Source organism: Alosa sapidissima, chromosome 15 (assembly GCF_018492685.1).
Source record: "Alosa sapidissima isolate fAloSap1 chromosome 15, fAloSap1.pri, whole genome shotgun sequence".
NCBI lineage: Eukaryota > Metazoa > Chordata > Actinopteri > Clupeiformes > Clupeidae > Alosa > Alosa sapidissima.
In genome coordinates, this window is record NC_055971.1 from 23712077 (window position 1) to 23733490 (window position 21414).

The 21414-nt window shown below is 39.9% G+C and overlaps 2 protein-coding genes across 3 annotated transcripts; both read right to left on the bottom strand.

The window, feature by feature from the left end:
• Positions 1-6849: 6849 nt before the first annotated feature.
• LOC121684058 (odorant receptor 131-2-like) lies at positions 6850-17091 on the bottom strand. Of its 2 annotated transcripts, none has more exons than XM_042063985.1 (2): positions 16986-17090; positions 6850-7903 (listed from the first exon to the last, which is right to left on the bottom strand). In XM_042063985.1, exon 2 carries the CDS (start codon positions 7890-7892, stop codon positions 6876-6878), a length of 1017 nt encoding a protein of 338 aa, XP_041919919.1. In that variant the 5' UTR covers positions 7893-7903; positions 16986-17090; the 3' UTR covers positions 6850-6875. The 2 variants fall into 2 exon arrangements, 1 of the variants encoding a protein (XP_041919919.1); XR_006023013.1 differs by lacking the exon at positions 6850-7903 and adding an exon at positions 14737-14911 and having other exon boundaries at positions 16986-17091.
• Positions 11215-12171, bottom strand: LOC121683454 (odorant receptor 131-2-like). Its single transcript, XM_042063089.1, has one exon. The coding sequence runs from the start codon at positions 12169-12171 to the stop codon at positions 11215-11217; it is 957 nt and encodes a 318-aa protein (XP_041919023.1).
• Positions 17092-21414: the final 4323 nt, after the last annotated feature.

Here is a 21414-nt window from a genome sequence, read left to right on the forward strand (position 1 = left end):
CAGAGAGGTTAAGTCAACATTGGTGTCAGAATATGCATAGGCTCTGGATGTATAGCAAGATTGTTTACTCTCCACTTTTGAAAAAAATCCATTGCAATATCTAAGAAGAGCAAATGCATGCATTTCTACGTGCAACTAGGCCTACTAGACAGTTTTACAATGACACAGAAATACAAAGATTGACTATCTGACTTGCTGACTTTGATCACTGCCTACATTTCCTGAGATGTAGGCTAATAGTGGCACAATGAGGACAACACATTGGAAGCACAGAGTCAATTTTGGTGTGAAGACTGAAGCACGGACTCAACAGAAAAGCATACTGTAGATGATTGAGTTGGACTAAATATAGGTTTAAGGGATTAGGTTAAACAAGTGAATGGTCAGGATAAAAAAGCAAAAAAAGTTAGTTGCACAAAGTGTGTTAGAACTAATTAAAATGGCACCAACATGGGACTCTGTTAAAATGCTCTCATTTGTTTCACAGCTTTGCAATTCAGTTGGGTTGGTTTATACAGTATCAGTGCATGCATTATTGAGCACTTTGCACAGTGATACAATTATTCCAAAGCGAGACCTAAAATGCCAGTGCTATCAATGTGAAAATTGTGCATTGTGCTACTGTGGTGTAGGCCCTAGGCCCTCGGCCTTTCAATAATTTAACCAGCATTAATCATCTGATCTACTGTAAAAATATAATTTACTGCCCTTATATAATTCTTCGATCCCACAAACATAACAAGTTAGTCCTGATCAACATGTTCGATCAATATATTTATGTGTGAGCAGTAAGCACATGTAGGATGACTCTCAAGCCTGTCTGGGAGTCTATACTTAGTGGGAATGGCAGCTGCCGGTTCAGTACAGGGTTATCCACACTGCCTGGACCCTCTCCAAAGCAGTGAATAGATCATTTACCACACACTCACACACACACACACACACACATTGTCACATATATCTGTCTCAATTATGACATAATGTAATGGTGCTTTGAATTTTATGACAATGATTTTAATCCCCTGACATTACATAATCAGTACGTTAGAGACACATATTTATTGAATAATCCCCCATACTTTTAGATTTTACAGTGTTGACCTGGATTTTCATTTTGGCAAGTGACCAAATGTGAGATGTTGCATATTTGTAATGAAATACTGTGATTGAGCATCATGCATAGTTGTTGAGCAGAAGTATGCAGTGCTTCTACGTGCAACCTACTATACTCAAATATATAATGAAACTCTTTATGTGTCAGTGAAGCAAGGATACGTTAATGTGTCAATGAAGCAAGGATACGTTTTTGGAATCGATTTTTCAGTGGTTCTTTATGAACAGGGAATAGGATGAGGCATTGCCTAACCACAAGATGGAGCCACTTGCTAACAAAAGTGGAGGTCCTGTAAATGTGCTTTAATGGGGTTTTCTTAACTTCAATGGGGTCTTCAAGCCAGAGTATTGTATGCACAGCAAACTACAATTACCTATTGAAAACTAGTTTGTATTTAGATGAATTGTGTATTTGTGTTTGTTTGAGCTACTGTATTACATGATTTGGTTATTAGTGGTTAATTAATAGTGTAAGTCAAAAAATACCTGTTAATACTATTATAATAAAGTCATCGTCCTCTTTACCCTGGTCAAGTACAAAGCTCATTTATGTGTTATGTTATCCATCAGCCCGTGCTTGTGACAGCATACTGCCTCTACAAAACAAACTGTTAGGTCCAGGCAGTGTTTGTTTTGGCATGTACAGAAAGACTTTAGTGTAGAGTGTAGAATTTATTCTGCTGTTGCCCTTATTTAGTTGTTATCGTTCCAGATTTGGCACTAACCTCTATGGGCAGGTTGCCTCCTGCCTTATCAAAACCCAAGGTGTGTTTACTGTTGGTGTACCTGTCAACCTTCTGCTCCAACGTTTGGTCAGTGAGATTCACAGGCCCATGGTTAGTCTTTTGTGATTTCTTTTTTAACCCTTAAGCCGGTACCGTCACAATGGGAATGTTGGAAGTTGAACATTCTGAAGAGTATCTTGGTTCATTGAATACAACCAAAGATTCTTTAGTTATTGAATGCCTTAATTGTCATTGTACTTTAAAATCCAACAGAATTAAGAGCGCTACTCCACTGGGTGCAATACATACAATAAATAATCATTACAGGACATGAGAACAGTATTGAAGTGCAGGAGGTGACAGTAAGTAACTGGGTTTGTCTAGCTACATTTGTTTAGGGAAACTATTGCATTTGGAAAGAAGCTATTTTTAAATCTGATGGTACTGGATTGTAACGACCTAACACCTACCAGAGGGTAACAGTTGAAACAGGTAGTGGCCAGGATTAGTATTGTCCTTGATGATGTTTTTGGCTCTTCAGAGAGTACGGTCGAGTGCAATATCTGACAGGGAAGGGAGGGGGCAACCAATGATTTTTTCTGCAATCTTAATCATTCTCTGCAGAGCCTTTTTGTCTGCTGCAGAACATGCAGCACACCACACTGAGATGCCGTATGAAAGGATGCTCTCAGTGGTGGATCTGTAAAAGGACACTAGCAGCTTTACATTCATGTTGTTTTTCCTGAGTATCCTGAGGAAGTGAAGGCACTGCTGTGCTTTTTTAATAATTGCTGTGGTGTTAGTTGACCATGAGAAACAGTCCGTTATGTGGATGCCCAGGAATTTGAATGAGTGAACTCTCTCCACTCACTCACCATTTATGAGGAGAGGTTGGTTGTGTGTGTTATGTTTTCTGAAGTCTATTATGAGTTCTTTTGTTTTTGTGGTATTTAGGATGAGGCTATTGGCAGAGCACCACACCACAGATTCTGCACTTCCTGTCTGTAGGCAGACTCGTCCCCATCCGTTAGAAGTCCTACCACAGTAGTGTCATCTGCAAACTTTATGATAGAGTTGGTGGGGAATGTTGGTAGACAGTCAAAGGTGTATAGTGAATAGAGGAGAGGGCTCAGCACACAGCCCTGAGGTGAGCCGGTGCTAAGTGTGATGGTGGAGGAGAGGTGCGGGCCAATTCTGACAGTCTGTGGACGATTTAACACAAAGTCTTTTATCCAGCTGCAGGTAGGTGAGGGGAGTCCAAGGGTCAGCAGTTTGTTTATCAGGATGTCTGGGATAATCCAGAAATCCACAAAAAGCATCCTGACGTAGCTGTTTCTCTGTTCGAAATGGCTGAGGGCAGCATGGAGAGTAATAGATAAGGCGTTATCTATGGATCTGTTAGGCCTGTATGCAAACTGATGATTGTCCAAGGAGTGAGGGAGACTGGCTTGCACATATTTGATTACCAGTCTCTCAAAGCACTTCATTATGAGAGGGGGATGAGGGCCACGGGTCTGTAGTCTGCTAGGCTGTTCGATGCTGATTTCTTGGGGATGGGGATAGTGCTGATTTCAGAGTGGAGGGGACAGTGGACTGAGCGAGAGATAAGTTGAAAATGGTGCTAAAGACAGCTGAGAGTTCATTACAACATACTCTAAGTACCTTCCCAGGTACCCCATCGGGGCCAGCAGCCTTCCTGGGGTTCACTGCTTTGAGAACCTGTCTCACTTTGTGTTGTTGGACAGTGAGAGCAGGAATGTCTGCATGAGAGCAGGAATGTCTTTATTTCTGCATTGTTGCACTGTTGGACTTACTTATTTGCACTATCACCATGACCACTATCACCATTGCACTACCACCATGACACTCATTCACACAGAGCACCTTAGAGCATCTTACCATACCTTATATGCACAGAGAATCACAGGCTCAGTCCCTGCCTCACTCATTGCAAGCGCCTCTGATTTATTAATCACCACTATGTGGATACTGTTTTTAGAATTGATTTAGATTAAGTGTTAGTATAATTTGTATTTTTGTAATTTGTATTTTAGTATATTTTTATATATTGTATTAAGTGTTAGTATAATTTGTATTTTAGTATAGTTAGCATATTCTTTATCTTCTACTGTCCTTACTGCTTAGTTGTGTTTTTATATTATATACTTTAATTACTCTTTCTGCTGTTAAAGAATGTGTTTGTGTTGTATGTATGCTGCTGAGACCTTGAATTTCCCCTGGGGATCAATAAAGTATCTATCTATCTATCTATCTATCTATCTATCTATCTATCTATCTATCTATGTCAGTGACCACAGGGGGCGATGAAGCAGATGGGCTCTTGGTCTCAAAACGAGCAAAGAAGTTGTTAAGCTCTTCTGCCAGCAGGGCACCATTTGTTGTTGTTACTGTTTTTTTTCCTGCCCTGATAGTTAGTGAGATGTTGTAACCCCTGCCACACCTGTCTCGGGTTGTTATCCGAGACATGGTTTTCAATTTTCAAGGTTTTAGTGCATGGCTTTGTGATGATGATGGTTTTAGTCCATGGCTTTGTGATGATGATGGTTTTAGTGCATGGATTTGTTATCCTCCAAAGAGGGGTGTAAACAGGGAGGAGCAGAGAGAGGTGATCTGAGAGCCCCAGGTGAGGGAGGGGCACTGCCCTGTTACCTGTTACTGCTTTACGTTACACGTGGTCACAAGCGTTAAATCCCCTGGTGGCGCAGTTCACATATTGAGTGAATTTGGGGAGCACTGACTTTAAGCATGCCTCATTACAGTTTTTTCTGAATGCTTAAACACAACCGTGATTCTTATAGCACAATTTCTAAAACTATTAATACTTATAGCAAAACCACTCACTGAGTTCGCAAAACTACAAGCACAAACACTGTTTTGCACTCAGTTTGCAATTTTGTAACACACACTTTGCACGACTGTAGGCACAATTCACTGCACAGCACTCTTTTTGGGGAACTGTAAAAACAACTCATGCTTTACACTCAATTTCCAAATGATCAACACAATCCTAGCAAATCTATACACATGTATGGCTATTATTTACACTATTTTGCCAACTCTCTGGCACTTTCACACTTTCTCATGTGAAAACTGTTTTAGATAATTATTTCACTTTGCAATCAGCCTAAGCACTATAAATAAGCCACATGTCATGTACAATGGGTACAATGGAGGGAGCAGGAAGAGTGAGAAGAGTAAGAATTAGAGGAGGCCGAAGAATAGGACGTGGAGGTGAAGAAGTAGGAGGAAGAGGAGGAGGAACAGGATGTGGAGGTGAAGAAGCGAGTGGGAGAGGATGACAAGGACAAGGAGGTAAAGTTAGAGGAAGAGGACAAGGAGGAGCAAGAGGAGGATGAGGAAGGGTAAGAAGAGTAAGAAATAGGCCTTTTACAGGCAAAAAAATCAGTCTACATTTGGGGATATTGTCATGTCAGGCCTGGATACGGCATTCCAGAATATATTTTCCCCGGTGCCTTGGACTAGGACATTGCAAATTTTGAGAGAGACAACCCGATGTAGACTGATTTGTTTTGTCTCAGTGAAATTGCTATTTTGTGTTTTGACTTGGAAAAACACACTTGTGTTTGTTTTGATGTGTGTAAATAAACACCAATACTTGAAGTTTAGATCCCTGTATGTTTACACAAATCCAAAAATAACAAATGTATGCCAGACTTCAGCCAGAATGTTTGCTATCTGGGTTATTTCTCCTATAGAGTTCACAAAATATACCATCACTATAAATATTATACGCCATCCTACAACTTAATGAGAATTATTTTTGGGCCTCCTATAGCTCCTTTCTGACTTAAACCATTCACTTGGTCCCTTGTCTTTGAATTTGAACAAACAAAACCCTTTGTTTCTCATAAGGATCTGGAAACACTCATTCCTTCAGTACATCTAGGCTGGACTACTCTGGAATTCTCTGTATTTTGGTTCAACACACTCCACTGTTGCTAGATTACAACTAGTCCAAAACGCAGCTGCCAGACTGACTGGAACTACACTCCAGTGTAGACCCAAGTACACTGGTTATCTGTGCGATTTAGAATAGATTTCAAAATTGTACTATTTGTTTTCAAAGCTTTTAATGGTTTAGCACCACAGTATATTTCTGATCTCATTAGTCCTCACACTACCCAGGTCAGTTTTCCCAACAACTCCTTTCTGTTCACCCCTCCCGCCTAAAAACCAAAGGTGACCGGGCTTTCTCTGTTACTGTTTTGGAATAGTCTTCATCCCCATTAAGTCCAGCCACACCTTAGATTGTTTTAAATCTAATCAAAAAACCCACATTTTCTCCTTAGCACTTACTTTAGTACACTCTAATCTCCCCCATGGTTTAATTTCTTAAGTCCATTCTTATTTTTATTTACATTTAAATGAAATATTTTTTATTCATAATTATTTGTTTATTTAAATTACCACTTCTTTATGTACTCTTTATTTATTTATTTTTTCTTATGTAGGCATTTTGTATTCTGTATTATATTATCACCGGTATTTGTTGTTTTGTTATTATTCACATGTAATCATTTGTAAAGCACTTTGGGTCAACCCGGTTGTGTAAAACGTGCTATGAATAAATTGCCTTGACTTGAGTATAAATTGGTAGTGGACTCATGTGAGATGAATGTTTATTTCTGCTGAGAAGTATTTTATAATACAATTCTTAATGCAAATAACATACATTTATAGGTTAATTGTATTTTATAGTTTGGCTATATACATGTGTATGCACATGTGTACATCTGTACTTATGTATTTATTATATACATGGAATTAAACTATTACATTAAAACAGGTCACATATAACAAAGTTATAGAAAGATTAACAGGAAAACATAAATACCAATGATTTCTCTGAGCAGATTCAATCTTTATTTCAGCTTACTTCGCTCGTGGATAGCCTTTATATATGTTTTTTTATGTTATTACAGAGGTTCAAGACATATATGTTAATTGTAATTCATTGACATTAATCGGTAAAATGAATGATGAAAAATTAGATGATCACTTTGATACGATTTGCAATTCCTTATTTAGATATTTAACTTGCCACTGGGGGGTTACGTGAGTGTGTGTGGAGATGTCATTAAACTTACAGCAGGCATAGTACCTCAGAGCAGTATAGAACTTTTCATCCCTAAAACCATAGATGAGCGGACTTATCGCTCGGGAAAAAATGTGGAATGCCAAGAAGTCAAAGTAGCGGATGATGAGAAACAAATTAATGTCCCTCATTTCGAGGATGCGAGCTTCGATGAAGGGGCTGACGGCTTCTAGCGTGCAAAAGAAGAGTTGTAAGACGTGCAGTAGCATAGTGCGCTGCCCCTTTGAGGCGGCGTTTCTGTTATCACCCGAGGCCCTTCTGGCAACCATCATGATCGACCCGTAGGAGAAGCACAAGATGAGCACAGTGAAGACCAGTTTAAGGATGTACACATTGCCCCTCATCATCATATGCCAGTCCCGCTGTAGAAGCACCTCATAGGAACAAGAGGTCATCTTATAAAAGTAGCTTTCTGCTATATAGGAGAGCAGGATGATCAAGTCTACGAGGGGCCGCATGAAGGAGAGGAGCCAGATTATGGTGATGATGAGGACGGTCCTCTGTGGGGTGAAGATATCCACGTGCCTGAGAGGCATGCAGATGGCCACGTAGCGCTCCAGGCACATGGCCAGGATGATGTTGGGCGAGACCTGGGCCAAGGCGTCCATCACGATGCACAGCGGGACGCAGAAAGCCATAGGCACCACGAAGTCCACATAGTAAGAGATGACCCCGCAGTTAGTTAGCAGAAGAAAAATGGCGTCGGCGAGCAAGGTTTGGGCAAACAGTACATAGCGAGCCTCAGTTCCCAGCACCTGTTTCCTTAAGTAGACCAGGAGCATAAAGAGGTCAATGAGGATGAAGGGCCACACGATGACCTGCGCCACCGCTGTGGTTACATGCAGACGGACCGGGTCATTGCCTCGAAACGCGCCCTGGGTGCTGCCATTCACACTTTGGCTGCTATTGACATTCATTGCTTCACTGCCTGCAAGAAAAGGAAATTCATCTTGAATGTAATTAATTACTATCGTAAACATTCGGTCAAAAAACATTCCTTGGTAATAATGAATTTGCATTTATCTTGGTGCAAGCTGTTGACATTTGATTGCACCTATAATTTTCCTGCACTGCAAATGTAAATGCATAGCCAAGAATACAATTTTATATTAAAAAAGGTATTTAGGATACTCAACGTTAACAATGTAAAAACCTTTTATTTTACTAGTACATAGTGTTTTGAAAAGAAATCTATGCAATGCACCTTTAAATTACCCATTCCATCATAAAACTGTACAATATTTCATGCCCAAGTCATAATTGATGCATGGTTTGCCCCTAACCCTGTCATGAAACCACTTCAGGCATCCAACCAGTGTTCCTCCCTCTCATTCCAAAAACAAGCGTAATATTGCAAAACTCAATACATAGTTACATATAATTTACAGCTGAATTAAATAAAACTTTTACAACATCAAAACCATGCAAGACCCTGTTTCTTACTCAGGACTAGTCCCTGCAATACCTGTGGTGGATATTTCTTCACATGTTTAAAGTTGGGGAGTTAGGCCCTACCCTCTGAAATCTTTCCACTTTTCATTTTTATGTGGGTTGTTATGAATATTAAGTAGCTCACTAGATGACGTCTTCCAGCCATCATTGTTGTTTTCAACAAGTGTTTGTGTCAGTTTGTCATTATTCCCAATGTCTTCTTACTCTTGCATTGAGCAAGTTTTAGTCATGGTCTTAGAATTTTAAAGGCATTGTTGTTTATGCTTCAAAGACCAAGGCATTGTTGTTTATGCCTCAAAGGATATCCACATGGCTATTTGGCTACTAGTGTTGCGCCTGTAAGCCAGAAATGTGTTCAAATTTGACAAACAGGTATATGTTCCTAAAGCAGACTTTTTTCTTTACATTTTTACATTAGAATTTTTGTGCAAAAAAATATCTGTTCACTTTGTGAAAGATATTTGGTCATTTTGTAAACAAAATGGCAAGCAACAAGGTAATTGCCACAAACTTTTGCTTCTGCTTACCGAATAGGAATGCTGCAGCCAATGATGTTAATTTATACACAGTGTTCATGCATGTTGGAGAAAAGTACCAGGAGGCTATGTGTTTTGATGTTTTGACATAAAAATAAAATATGCCGATGAAATGGATGAAAAGTTGTTGCATGTTTAAACGTGTATTTTAGGTCTACATATGAAATACGTGTAAAATACCTGTAATATACACATTAAGAAGCATATGTTTTTGAACTGCTCGGGATTTCATATCACAACATTGTAGTGCCTTGACATTGTAGTGCCTTGTTGGAAATTCTCTGTGAAATGATGGCATCAAACATCCTCCAAATTACACAAGTAACACACCTGATTTAATTATGGGTAACACTTTACTTGACAGTATCGACATAAGAGTGACCTCTTGGGGTTCATGTGACATGAACATATGAAACTGTCATGACACATGAACCCCAACCCTAACTCTAACCCTAACTTGTTATGACAAAAACCGAATGTCACTTAATAACAGAAGCGTTATGTCCAGGGACGGATTACGGACCGGGCAACAGTTGTCATATTTCTGACGGACCGGTAGCAGGGACGTTGATAGTATTTTGTGAGAGGTGGTGCTGAAATTTCGAAATTCTGGCTGTTAAATATACCCTTTTAACGCAGTTTGGAAGGGGCAAACAAACAGAGCAAGCAGGGCCCGTTTTCTGTCTGACTCAGGTGACGTGAGCATGATAAGGTTTTCACTTCACTGCTGCTTGACACTACATGCATGGAGACATATTTCACGTTAAACCACGTTCCGCGGTTCCATAATACCATTCAGTTGTGCCGCAAATTAATAGACAGAAGCACCGGGCATAATCTAGCCTAAATTCATGGCAATTTTTTTTTTTTAATCTGAGGGCCCCATAGGCTGAGGGCCCCTGTGCACGTGCACACTTGGCACAAGCCATGATCCGTCCCTGGTTATGTCATAAATGTCATGTCATGTCACTCTTATGTCGATACTGTCAAGTAAAGTGTAACCTAGTTATGTAATTTAAAAAAATAATAAATAACCAGGTTTAAACTTATATATGATTGTGTGCTCACCGTTTTGACACTACACTGGTGTTATCATTAGGCCTACATGACGATGCAGCCAAGAGAGAAGGACAAAAGTTTTAGAAAGATAAGCTAAGTTTTGATGGATACAAGTAAAGTGGAAAATGTTCATATATTGCTGGTTCAAAAGGAAGAGTGTACTGCTTTTCTGAGTTCCTTGGGATATTAAAATTGTCAAATTGTGAAATGAAAAGGTCAAACTTCTTATTCTCTTTGGTGGAGGTGAAGATAAGGTGTCCATTACAGATCCACTGGGGGGCATTACAACACTTTTATACTACTGAACAGCGCACATGGTGAATGACATGTTCTCACCACGACTATGGTGTTGCTACAGTATATGAACCTTATCTAGTCATGGACGTAACATGATGCAGATGGAATATAAATGGTGAAATACAGTATCTATGAAAGATCTATGACACTGGCCTTGTGAATTTAGGCCTTACTTACAGCCCAGGCCTGTTATTAACAACATGTTTATGAACGGTCAGAGCAGCAGTAAAATCCAAATGTTTACTTTATTTACTTCTGAAACAACTATTGGGGAAAAAATTGGTTGGTCATTAAAGCAGCAGTATCTTCGAAATAAGTCATTAATGAAACTAAATGAATCACAGTATGTCTGAATGTAAAATGAATGTGGCATTGGTGTTGTGAGTGTAACTTTCAAAATGAACATAAATAAAACTTGCAACACAGTTTGGGAATGAAAAGTAAAAAGGCTTTGTGTTTATATAAAAAATATATTTACATACAGTTAATATGTTTTATCTAAATCCATTTTATATATACATCCTTAAAAATTCTGCATTGAAATGGGGACACATGACAGTGGATGATCAGTGTCAGGTGTATATTTCAAACACTGGCAGTGTTTGAAGGGTTACATTTCCTGTATTACAGTCTTGGTCAGTGTTCATAAAATAAAAACTGTTAAAGTCTCTGAGCGTGCTATTTGACCTCACTGGTCAAACACTCAACTGCTTTTGACATAGGACTCAACAGTGGAAGCTCTTAAGCAAGACAATTATAACTATTGACTGTCCATAATAAGGTAATGACAATTTAGCAGGATATTGGATGACTTATCAACAACTTTATCATGTTTACTGTAAGTTTCATGTAAGGTTGTGTGAGGAAATGCAATGAGACATATAGAGAGAAGCATTTATTTTTCTGCAGATATGTGATTAAATCCACACTTAGCATAATATCTCATAGCAGCATTAAACTTCTCATCTCTCAAACCATACACGAGAGGACTTATGGCCCGGGAGACAACAGAGAAAGCCAGGAAGTTGAAGTAGCGCACGATGAGGTAAATATTGACATCGCCGATCTCCAGCACTCTGGCCTCTATCAAAGGCCCCGTGACCTCCAGGGTGCACAACACCAGCTGCAGGATGTGAAGCAGGAGGGTCCGCTGGCCCTTGGAGGCGGCCTGCTTGTTGTCGCCCGAAGCCTTGCGCGCCACGTGCATGATCGAGCCGTAGCAGAAGGCCAGGATCAGCAGCACAAGCAAGTAGTTGAGTATGAAGAGGTTCCCCCGCATGATCATGTGCCAGTCCTCCAGGAGAATGATCTCGTAGTAGCAGAACGCCGGCTGGGAGAAATAACTCTTTGCCACGTAGCTGAGGAAAATGGTGAAATCGATAAAGGGCTTGGAGAACGAGATGAGCCAGACCAGGGCCACCATCAGCATAGTTCTGGCTGGGGAGAAGATGTTGACGTGTCTGAGGGGCATGCAGATGGCCACGTAGCGCTCTATGCACATGGCGATGATGGTGGTGGGGGAGACGTGGGTGAGACCTCCCATGAGGAGAGTAAGGGGCAGGCACGCTCCCACAGGCAGCAGCAGGAACACCTGGTACGTGATCACCACAAAGTTGGTGGTGAGGAGGAAGGCCGTGTCTGCGATCAGTGTCTGGGCGAACAGCACGTATCGGGCCTCCGCCTTGAGCATGCGACGCTTCAGGAAGACGACGAACATGAAGATGTCGATGTAGACGAATGGCCACACGAAGATCTGCGCCAGCGCAGTGGTCACGCTCAGGCGCACCGGGTCACTGCCGGTGAAGAGCCGCCCGCCGCTGCCGTTCCTGCCCTGACTGCTGTTGTCACTCATGGTCTGCTATGAAGCAGAAATCAGTAAAATTGAATAAAGAAATAACATTAAACTAGATTTAAAACAAATCAGTCTGAAATCGTGTCAAATCTAGAGGCAGAGTTGAAATTAAGCCAGAGCTGAAGACAAAAGATTACGGTTTTAAGATAAAGCTTGGAATATACCGTATGTGCAGGGCAGAGTATGTACTAGGGGTGTAAAGATTAACCGATACGTATCGGTATCCGTTTTTAACGTGTAAGATACGGCTACATCGATACGTGAAGCCCCGTATCGGAATAAAACTGAAATGAACCGGTCGTTATATCGATTTACTTGTTGTTGTTCACAACCTTTTCTGCTCGCTCAGACTCTCATTTATGTTCCAAGCAGCGCGGTCATCCCACATCCGGTTTTGAAACTACACGTGGCACGGAATTGTGGGTTATGCAGTTCGTTTTTGGCTACATTCATTGCCCAAAGTTGTCAAATGACCTCATTACCCATACATCTACTGCAACTTAAGCACGTGACAACTCGCACTCTGTCGTTTGTTTTACAGTTTTTACTCTTTTGTTTTTCAAAATCCAGCGCGAAATTAAACACTAAACAGCAACGATAGTCTGTAGAGTATAGCCTTACGTTTGACGAAGGGATTTCCTTAATGTTAAATAATAATTTGGTCCTTGCTAAAACGATGCACAAATTATTAGCCAATTATTTTGTTCATATTCACTCAGACTTGTGGCATTATAGGTTTCTGCACTAGGTCTACCGTTGGAACAAAATAAACCCAGAGAGTTCATTGATATGTAGGCCTATTTTATTCTTGTAGGCTATATGAGAAAAGGCGTGTCTTAAGCACTGTTTTATTTTATTTCGGTATTGTCTTACCTCAACAAGGCTACAGCTCCATGAAAACAATCAGATATAACTCTATAAAATCTATAAAGTCTATAAAAAATATGTTGTATTTGCTGCTGTGTTTGACTGAAATGTAGACTATTCTTTTTTCATTTCAATACAGTATATGAAACAAACCTCAGTTTAGATAATCATATTCACACATTGTTTTGCCTAATTGACAACCATGACCATGATAACTGATAATATAAAATGAATGTGCACCTTGAGCAAATGATAAAAAATCTTTCAGAATGCTTTCCATTCTTGAACTGCATCGAATCGCATCGAATCGTTTTTTATGAACATGTATCTTTTCTTGTATCGAATCGTGCCCATGTATCTAGATGTGAATCGTATCGTCTTTTACATGAGAGATTCACACCCCTAGTATGTACAATACACAGGCTGCTGTAGTTAGGTTCTCATGGCAGAGGAACAGATCTGCTAAGACAGGAGATATCAGGAAAAATGCAAGGTTTACAAACTTTTAGACAGACATGACACCAGATTTACATAGATTAAGAGTGTGAGACTGTGTAATAATAGGCAGCTGGATCAGGCTGGTAGCTGTACAGTATGTAAACCTCCCTTCCAAATGCCCCAAGACGTGTTAAGACAGACAGACATAAAAACATGTGGGGGTCTTTGCCTCCTTTGCTAGCATGCCTGCCTTGCCTGAGAATCAGGGGTGCTGCAAGTTGCTGGTTCAGGCCCAGGCTGGTACAGGGCTGAGCCACACGGCAAAAACAGCTTATCTAATCAAATCTAAAGTGTTATTCATCTTATATCAAGATAAAACAATCTAGTTGGTATTGTTTTCAGTATAAAGAGACTTGCTTAGCGTTTTCTCGTAGAATTGTTGAATAAATTTGTCTTAAAATGAGTCAAAATGATCTTTCAAGAGAGTGCTAGGTAGTCTCTTCATACTAAAAACAATACCAGATAATAACAGATTTTTTTTTATCTTAATATAAGATTCATAACACTTGATTACATTTTATTTTTTTTGCAGTGCATGCATCTAGTCAAATCAATGCATCAACACATGTATATCTATTATGCTAAATATAATTATTCTTAAGCTATGCTTAAAATCCTTGAGACACAGAGTTATGCATGCATTCATTGTGGCTGCAGCTGTTACTCATGATCTGCTTTAGAAAAAACAGTAATTTCCATCATTATACATCACATAGGGACAGTCATACAGTACAGCATATTATTTGTATACAATAAGGTGTTACACAGGTCCACATTAACAGTTGCATAAACTCCCCCTGATAAAGAGTATAATACATATAATGTTATCCACAGAGTCCTTACCTAAAGTGTGTGCTCATGATTTGTCAGATCTTGACAACCATTCAGGCTTGCATTACTTTTTATAATGTCTGATGTGCTTCATTTGAATATTAAGTTGTTGACAACCACACTATGTCTTCAGGGAGTGTAGTTTCATGATTGAGCCCATCCTGAAATGAATAATAGCTTTACATCAGCAATTTTAATCATTTATCAATGGTTGTTACAATCACAATCACATTGCTACAAAAAAAGAGAATGACAAGAACACTCTACTTTCTAAATGTGTATTGTCGTTAATAATAAATAAACGAAATGTCTGACATTACAATGATGTTAAAGCGATTGTGAATTTCTTCCAGACAGCAGTCAGGGCAGGATCGGCAGCGGCGGGCGGCTCTTCACCGGTAGTGACCCGGTGCGCCTGAGCGTGACCACTGCGCTGGCACAGATCTTCGTGTGGCCATTCGTCTACATCGACATCTTCATGTTCGTCGTCTTCCTGAAGCGTCGCATGCTCAAAGTGGAAGCCCGATACGTGCAGACTGAACATCTGTGTTTGGGCATTCCATTTGAGTTATTCCCAACGATATACACTGCAAATAGCAGTCAAAAGCAATCCATGCGAGTATATAAAGCTGCACCATAATTGTTTACAAGGCATTACTGCAAATTGCCCTTTTTGCCTTATGTCAGTTTTAAAAGTCAAAACCATTAGCCACAACATGTTCACAGGTGTTTACTTCAAATCCTTCAGACTAGAGTTCTCAACGGGTCGGGTCGGCCCGACAAACCCAACGGGACCCGCAGGTTCGGGTCGAAAATATAAGCAAATGACTCGGGTCGGGTCGGACCTCGGGCTTAATCTTTTCCGCTCAGTGAAAAAAAAACATTTATTAATCATCCCATCCCAGTATCCCATTAGCTGCATGCCATCAGGCTATTTACCATTTTCTATTACGTAAAGTTGGTGAACACATTTTGTTTGAGAGAGAATACGCACGCAGGCACGCAATAGGCTACTTGTTGTTTTCTTTTACTCGGCTATCTATATATGGTTATCAGCACACAATGTTGAGCTAATTCACGAACTCAATACTCATCATGGATATCACAAGTTTTAAACAACGAAAACAGAAAGGATGGAAGCAGCAACGCTAGGAGTTATTCCAGATGGACAAGAACAAGGTAGGCAATTGGTGTGCTTGTCAGAACGTTACACTGCACTAAACCAGACGTCACGTTACGCTAGAACAAAACTAAAGGTAACTTTAGCCTGTATAGGGCTGTATCAAGTTGTCCAAATGAATAGGTCATTTTTGCGGGGGTGATGGGCGTGCGTACCATAGCATTAATTCCTGCAGGCGCCCCTGACGTGCATCATGGAGAGGGACGGGGGCAGACCTGATGCCGCTGCGTGCACGCCTTTAGCCTGGATTGGGAGTTGGTGAAAAGTAAACTTGCCGCAGGTGAATTCACCATCGCTACTACAGGAGTGGGAAAATCAGAGGTCTGGAAAGTGTTTGGAGTGGTGCTGGATTCTGATGGAAATTCTACAGGTTATGCAATGCTCAAAATGTAAGGTGCTGATGAAATATGTGACCCTGCAAGGCGAAACCAGTCGCTTTGGTACAATTTACAAAATTAAGTTATTGTGCTCACATTAACGGCCATAAACTAAGCTTCCCAACGACATGTAGCCTATTTAAGTAAATTGTCACGCTAATGTATTGAATCTTCACCTAAGTCAGGGTTTAACATTCAAAACGTATGTTATACGTCGGGCCGCGGGCCGGGTTCGGGCAGATAATTCATGTTGATGTGTCGGGTTACATCGGTTCCGGGCTTTAAAAGCCACGGGCCGGGTCAGGTTGTAATTTTCAGGCCTGTTGAGAACTCTACTTCAGACTAAGACAAGGCTTGGTAAATTGGCTTTTTTTTTTTCTTTTTTGCTAACTGCAAATTGCAGTAGGCCTACCCACAGTTAGAAAGCCAGTGGAAACACAATACAATACAATACAAGATGCCAACAAACAGAGAGATAATGCAGGACAGTATCCACTGAAAAATATTTTTTTGCAGACTATGAGAGATTTATTGGTCCACCAGGTGGATGAATTGCTCTCAATAATGGTTCTGTTGTCTCTGAGAGTTTCTAATGTTAATGCAGTTAACCGCAATCTGGATAACACCTGTCACACTTTCCTCCTTTGTGTTTGTGCAAAATTCCCACTTCCCCCCAACCTTCCAAAAAAAAATGCATATCCATGAGTAAGATGTCTGTTTCTCAAGGTCACTGAGTATTTTGAGTTCCCCCATTTTCTTCATACTGATAGTAGCCTACTGAAGTACTTTACAAGTGACCTTGAAAAACAGAAATCTATGTGACAAATTGCCAGGGTTTTTTTGCTGGATTTGGGCTCGCATTTTTCACGACATAGCTCCCCCTGCAGCTTCGGTAGCAAGTGACTGCTACGCTAAACCCCCACTAGCTAGCAAGCTAGCCATCAAAAAACCAAGCTAAACACATACAGGGCTCACAATAAAGTGGTCGAGCAAACACATTGTTCAAGAGACTATCAAACCACATTACAAAAACGAAGTTCACCCAAGGGTAGGCTACTTACAATTTCAACAGCAACAAAGCCAAGTCGGCTTCAACAGCAACAAAGCCAATTCTGCAATAACATTTTACGTACTTATTACACGGCTCTTCACAAGGCAAGTAGAACGCTCCATTGACTTGAATGGGATTTCCCAAAGTTCTAGCGGTCATTATTTTCGAGGAAAGGACCTCAAAAAAATAATGACCGTTGTCAATGGCAACGAAGTTTGTGCTTCTAATTCAGGTCTTTCATATCACTACGCAAGGACTGGAACTTCATTCAAGAGTGAAAGCAGACGGTTGATCAGCTGTGTTCTAAAAGAATGTTTGATTCAAGTTTAGCGTGTGTTGCGAACTAATTGTTTCTCATCAAATGCCACGATGAACGGTAGGTATCAAATAGGCTAGACTATGCAGGCTAAAGTCATATCGTGAAAGGTTTATTATTTTGTTTTGGCAAGTAGCCGTGTAATAAGCGGGATTATGTATAGAACGCCGGTCATTATTGGGAAAATAAGTCCCTTCAGGGCGGAACAAGACTGGTTCGCCCTGTCGGTACTTATTTTCTCAATAATGACCGGCGTTCTATACAATATGAACTAGCTAATTGTTGCAAACAAAACTTCCGTTTGAGAACCGATTTCTTGTTCAAATTGCGTGCCTTCTCTCCAGAGACGTTGGTACACATGCACACTCACTCTGCCAAAACGCATCACACGGGAATTGAACCGGTCTCCCACGTGCCGGCCCTTGCCTGTTACCACTGCACTATCTGCTTCCACACAATGATGATGTTTGCAGGTAAACTTACCTTACATTTAAAAAATAACAAACACAAAAGATGCCGGACGGAGCGGCGTAGTCGCCAGCGTTCCCGTGACACTAAGACAATACAAGACAGACAACACAGCAAATTGAAAATAAATAAATAAAATAATAATAATCATGTTAAAATTAGTCCAATTTCCAACCGGCTGAAAAAGTCCAAGGGCAATGATGACCCGCGTGAAACTGCTAATGTAAGACCAACAAAGTTCTTTCACTGACCAACTCAGAGAATTTACTGGCAGTCTGGAGAGCAGAGCACCGGAAGAACAACAGTCTTCCGATGCAGTGAAGTCATGATGGGCGATCTTCCTGCTGATCAGCAGCTCGGTGGCTTTAGCAAGGACCGTTTGTTGCTCCCGACGTCGCCATGAAGCAACAAAGCACAAAATAGTCTTCATATCATGTCTGCTATATAATTTACTGATAAAGCCTAGCTGATTAGTTGTGGCTTGTGACAGCATGATAACATATGTCTCTACTCCTATCTAGTCCCAATTATTATGACCGCCGCTAGCGAAGCGGTCATATAGGGATTGTCAAAGTTTTTTTTTAATCTTTTTTTTCCCCCGTCATCTACTTCCTGAAAATTTGGTCAACTATACCCAGGACACTGAAACACCGGGGCAAATGAAATTTGGTGGGTATGTAGCCCCACTAGACTTTTAGTTTGGTCCCCGGGGGCCACTCCCCCCTCGCGCTGGGCCCCCCGAAACCCAAAAAATGCAGTTTTTCCTAAATAACTACTAATGTTTATGGTATGTTGGTCTTAAGGGCTCACATCAACCTAGCCCATAATCACTCATTTGTGATTTGCACCCCCCTGGTAAAAAATTAAAATGCAATATCATTCTGCTTTAATCGCCCCTCTCTTCAGTTAAGATGTTCAGAACTGCACCATTGTATGTGTATGATTAACCTGACATTTTCTGGGGGTATGCCAAGTTTCGTAGAATTTCATCCGTGGTGGGGTCTAAAAAAAACTAGAAAAGCATTTCATGCTAGAAATATAGTTCATGAAAATGCTAAAATATGATGTAAAATACCATACAGAGTAAAAACAAACTATATTGGTTGCTAGCTAGATGAGGTTTAATATAGTTGGAATGACTGAACAGTTAAATAGGTGGATAGTTTATATGGTTAAATTATTTGCTAGGTAGATGAGGTTTAATATAGTTGGAATGACTGAACAGTTAAATAGGTGGATAGTTTAAATGGTTAACTTAGTTAATTTAGCTAATGTTTTCTAGCAGTTTTTTAAAAAAATGTTAATAATGTTAATGCTGTTAACTATGCTAACAATGCTAACTATGTGACTTAGCTAATACTTTATAGCAGTTATGTTAAAATATTAAGAATGCTAACATGCTAACCATGTGAATTAGCTGACTTAGCTATTTATTTTTTAGTAGTTATGCTAACTATGCTAACGTTTTCTAACAGTTTAGTTATGCTATCTATGTTAACAATGCTAAAATGTTAACTATGCTAACTAGCATGCTAACTATGCTAACCATGTGACTTAGCTAACCTAGCTAATCATTTTAGTAGTTATGCTAATTAACATGTTAACAATGCTAACTATCCTAACCATGTTACTTAGCTAACTTTGCTAATCATTTTTAGCAGTTTTGTTAAAAATGTTAACATGCTAACTATGTTAACCATGCTAACTAGCTACAGTGGGTAGGAGTTATAGTTGATGACAGTAACAGTTACAATGGCTGAACAGTTAAAAAGTTCAGTAGTTTAAAGGGTTAAATTGTTACAGTGAAATATTGTAGTGAAGACTTTTATTTTGAAACAGTTTTTGGCAGAGGAAACAGTTGAACAGGGTGTGTAGTCTTAATAGAGCCAGTTTGTATGCTTAAAGCCTGAGACTGGCAGTTGATCCAGGTGGCCTGACCACCTGGCATAGGATTCTAATTGCTTAAAGGAATTATCCGGAGTAAAATGCACTTTAGATCGATTTACGGATGATTGGGAGTACATACGTTGAGTTGACATCCAAATCATGTCATTCGGATGTGTTTTGAGAAAGTTCGATGTTACCGGTTTTAGTCAAAGCTCGTTAGCGTGGAAGTGAGAAGTGGGAAATGTTGGCATCTTTGCTGCCATCTTTAGGGGAAAGTCCGTAGGAGTCTATTGCCAAGTGTGCTCTGGAAATTCACAATTTCGTCGCCGTTTAAAAAAAAAAAAAAACATAGTCCAGTATTTCTTTTGAAATTGAAATGAAGTTGTATGGACTGGACTATGTTTTTTTTTTTTTTTAAACAGCGACGAAATTGTGAATTTCCAGAGCACACTTGGCAATAGACTCCTACGGACTTTTACCCTAAAGAAGGCAGCAAAGATGGCAACATTTCCGGAAAGGTAGGCTGGCTTGATGAAATTCATTCTGGACTCTCTTACCGACCACATAAAGACCTCGGGATACTTCGGTTTGGCTTTAGGGACACTCTACTCACTACCACGTAAGTGCAATGTTGTTTGGAACTGTAGAAGAGGTATAAAAATAGCGTTTTGTAGCGGCAAAATAATATGCCCTTCTCACTTCCACGCTAACGAGCTTTGACTAAAAACGGTAACATCGAACTTTCTCAAAACACATCCGAATGACATGATTTGGATGTCAACTCAACGTATGTAATCCCAATCATCCGTAAATCGACCTAAAGTGCATTTTACTCCGGATAATTCCTTTAACGGCTCTATTGTGATGTCATCAGCCCATGTTAAGTCTATGGGGACATTTTGAACAGTTTTTAATTAATAGTTTAAAAAGTATAAAAGTTACTAAGCTGAAAAATACATAGCACTCTTGTCCTAAGTAAGACCTACGTAACATAGTTTGAATGAAGTTTCTACGTTAAACGGTTGAAGCTGCATTAAACGCCTTGGAAGAACAGTACAGTGCATTCAATTAACCCTTTAGCCGCCAGGGTTTAAAATATATGAATTGGATTTTTACATCAAAATTTCAAAAGGCCATGGCTTGCAAGTGGTCAGAGATAAAGTCCTACTGTAAATGTGAAAATCATTGAGTATGACCAGAAGTTTATGAAGGGGGTAAATTTACTCATCTAATTTGCATATTATGACATCACTGGATGGCAACCACCGTGAATTATGCACATTTCAGTAAATACTAGATGTTGAACATATTTGAGCAGTTTTACTTTCTTTTTTTGTGATTTCACCGACATAACAAATGAACAGGAACACAGTCACATGTAAACCAACAATAGTAAACTATTACTATAATCACAAACCCTATGCTACTATACAATAAAGTAGCCTGGTCAAATCAGTTCCATATCGCGGGTGACTTTGAAGTTCTTCAGAGCCCTATTTTTACAACCCCTGCTGTCTATACCACGTCCATTACGGACACTATCATCACTATTGTCACTGGCACCTCCAGCTATGTTGGGCAGAGGGTCGAAATAAGCATGGTATGCTTAGTGAACACTGTCGAAAAAGACGCACCTCCATTCACAGACGCTCCGTGACTAGCAGTCAATAGACGATCGATCATATTCTCCAAAAGGCAGATATTCTCCTTCAGAATCAGAATAGGTGAATAACAGACCCAAGACTTCATCACACGTGAAATTTTTTTT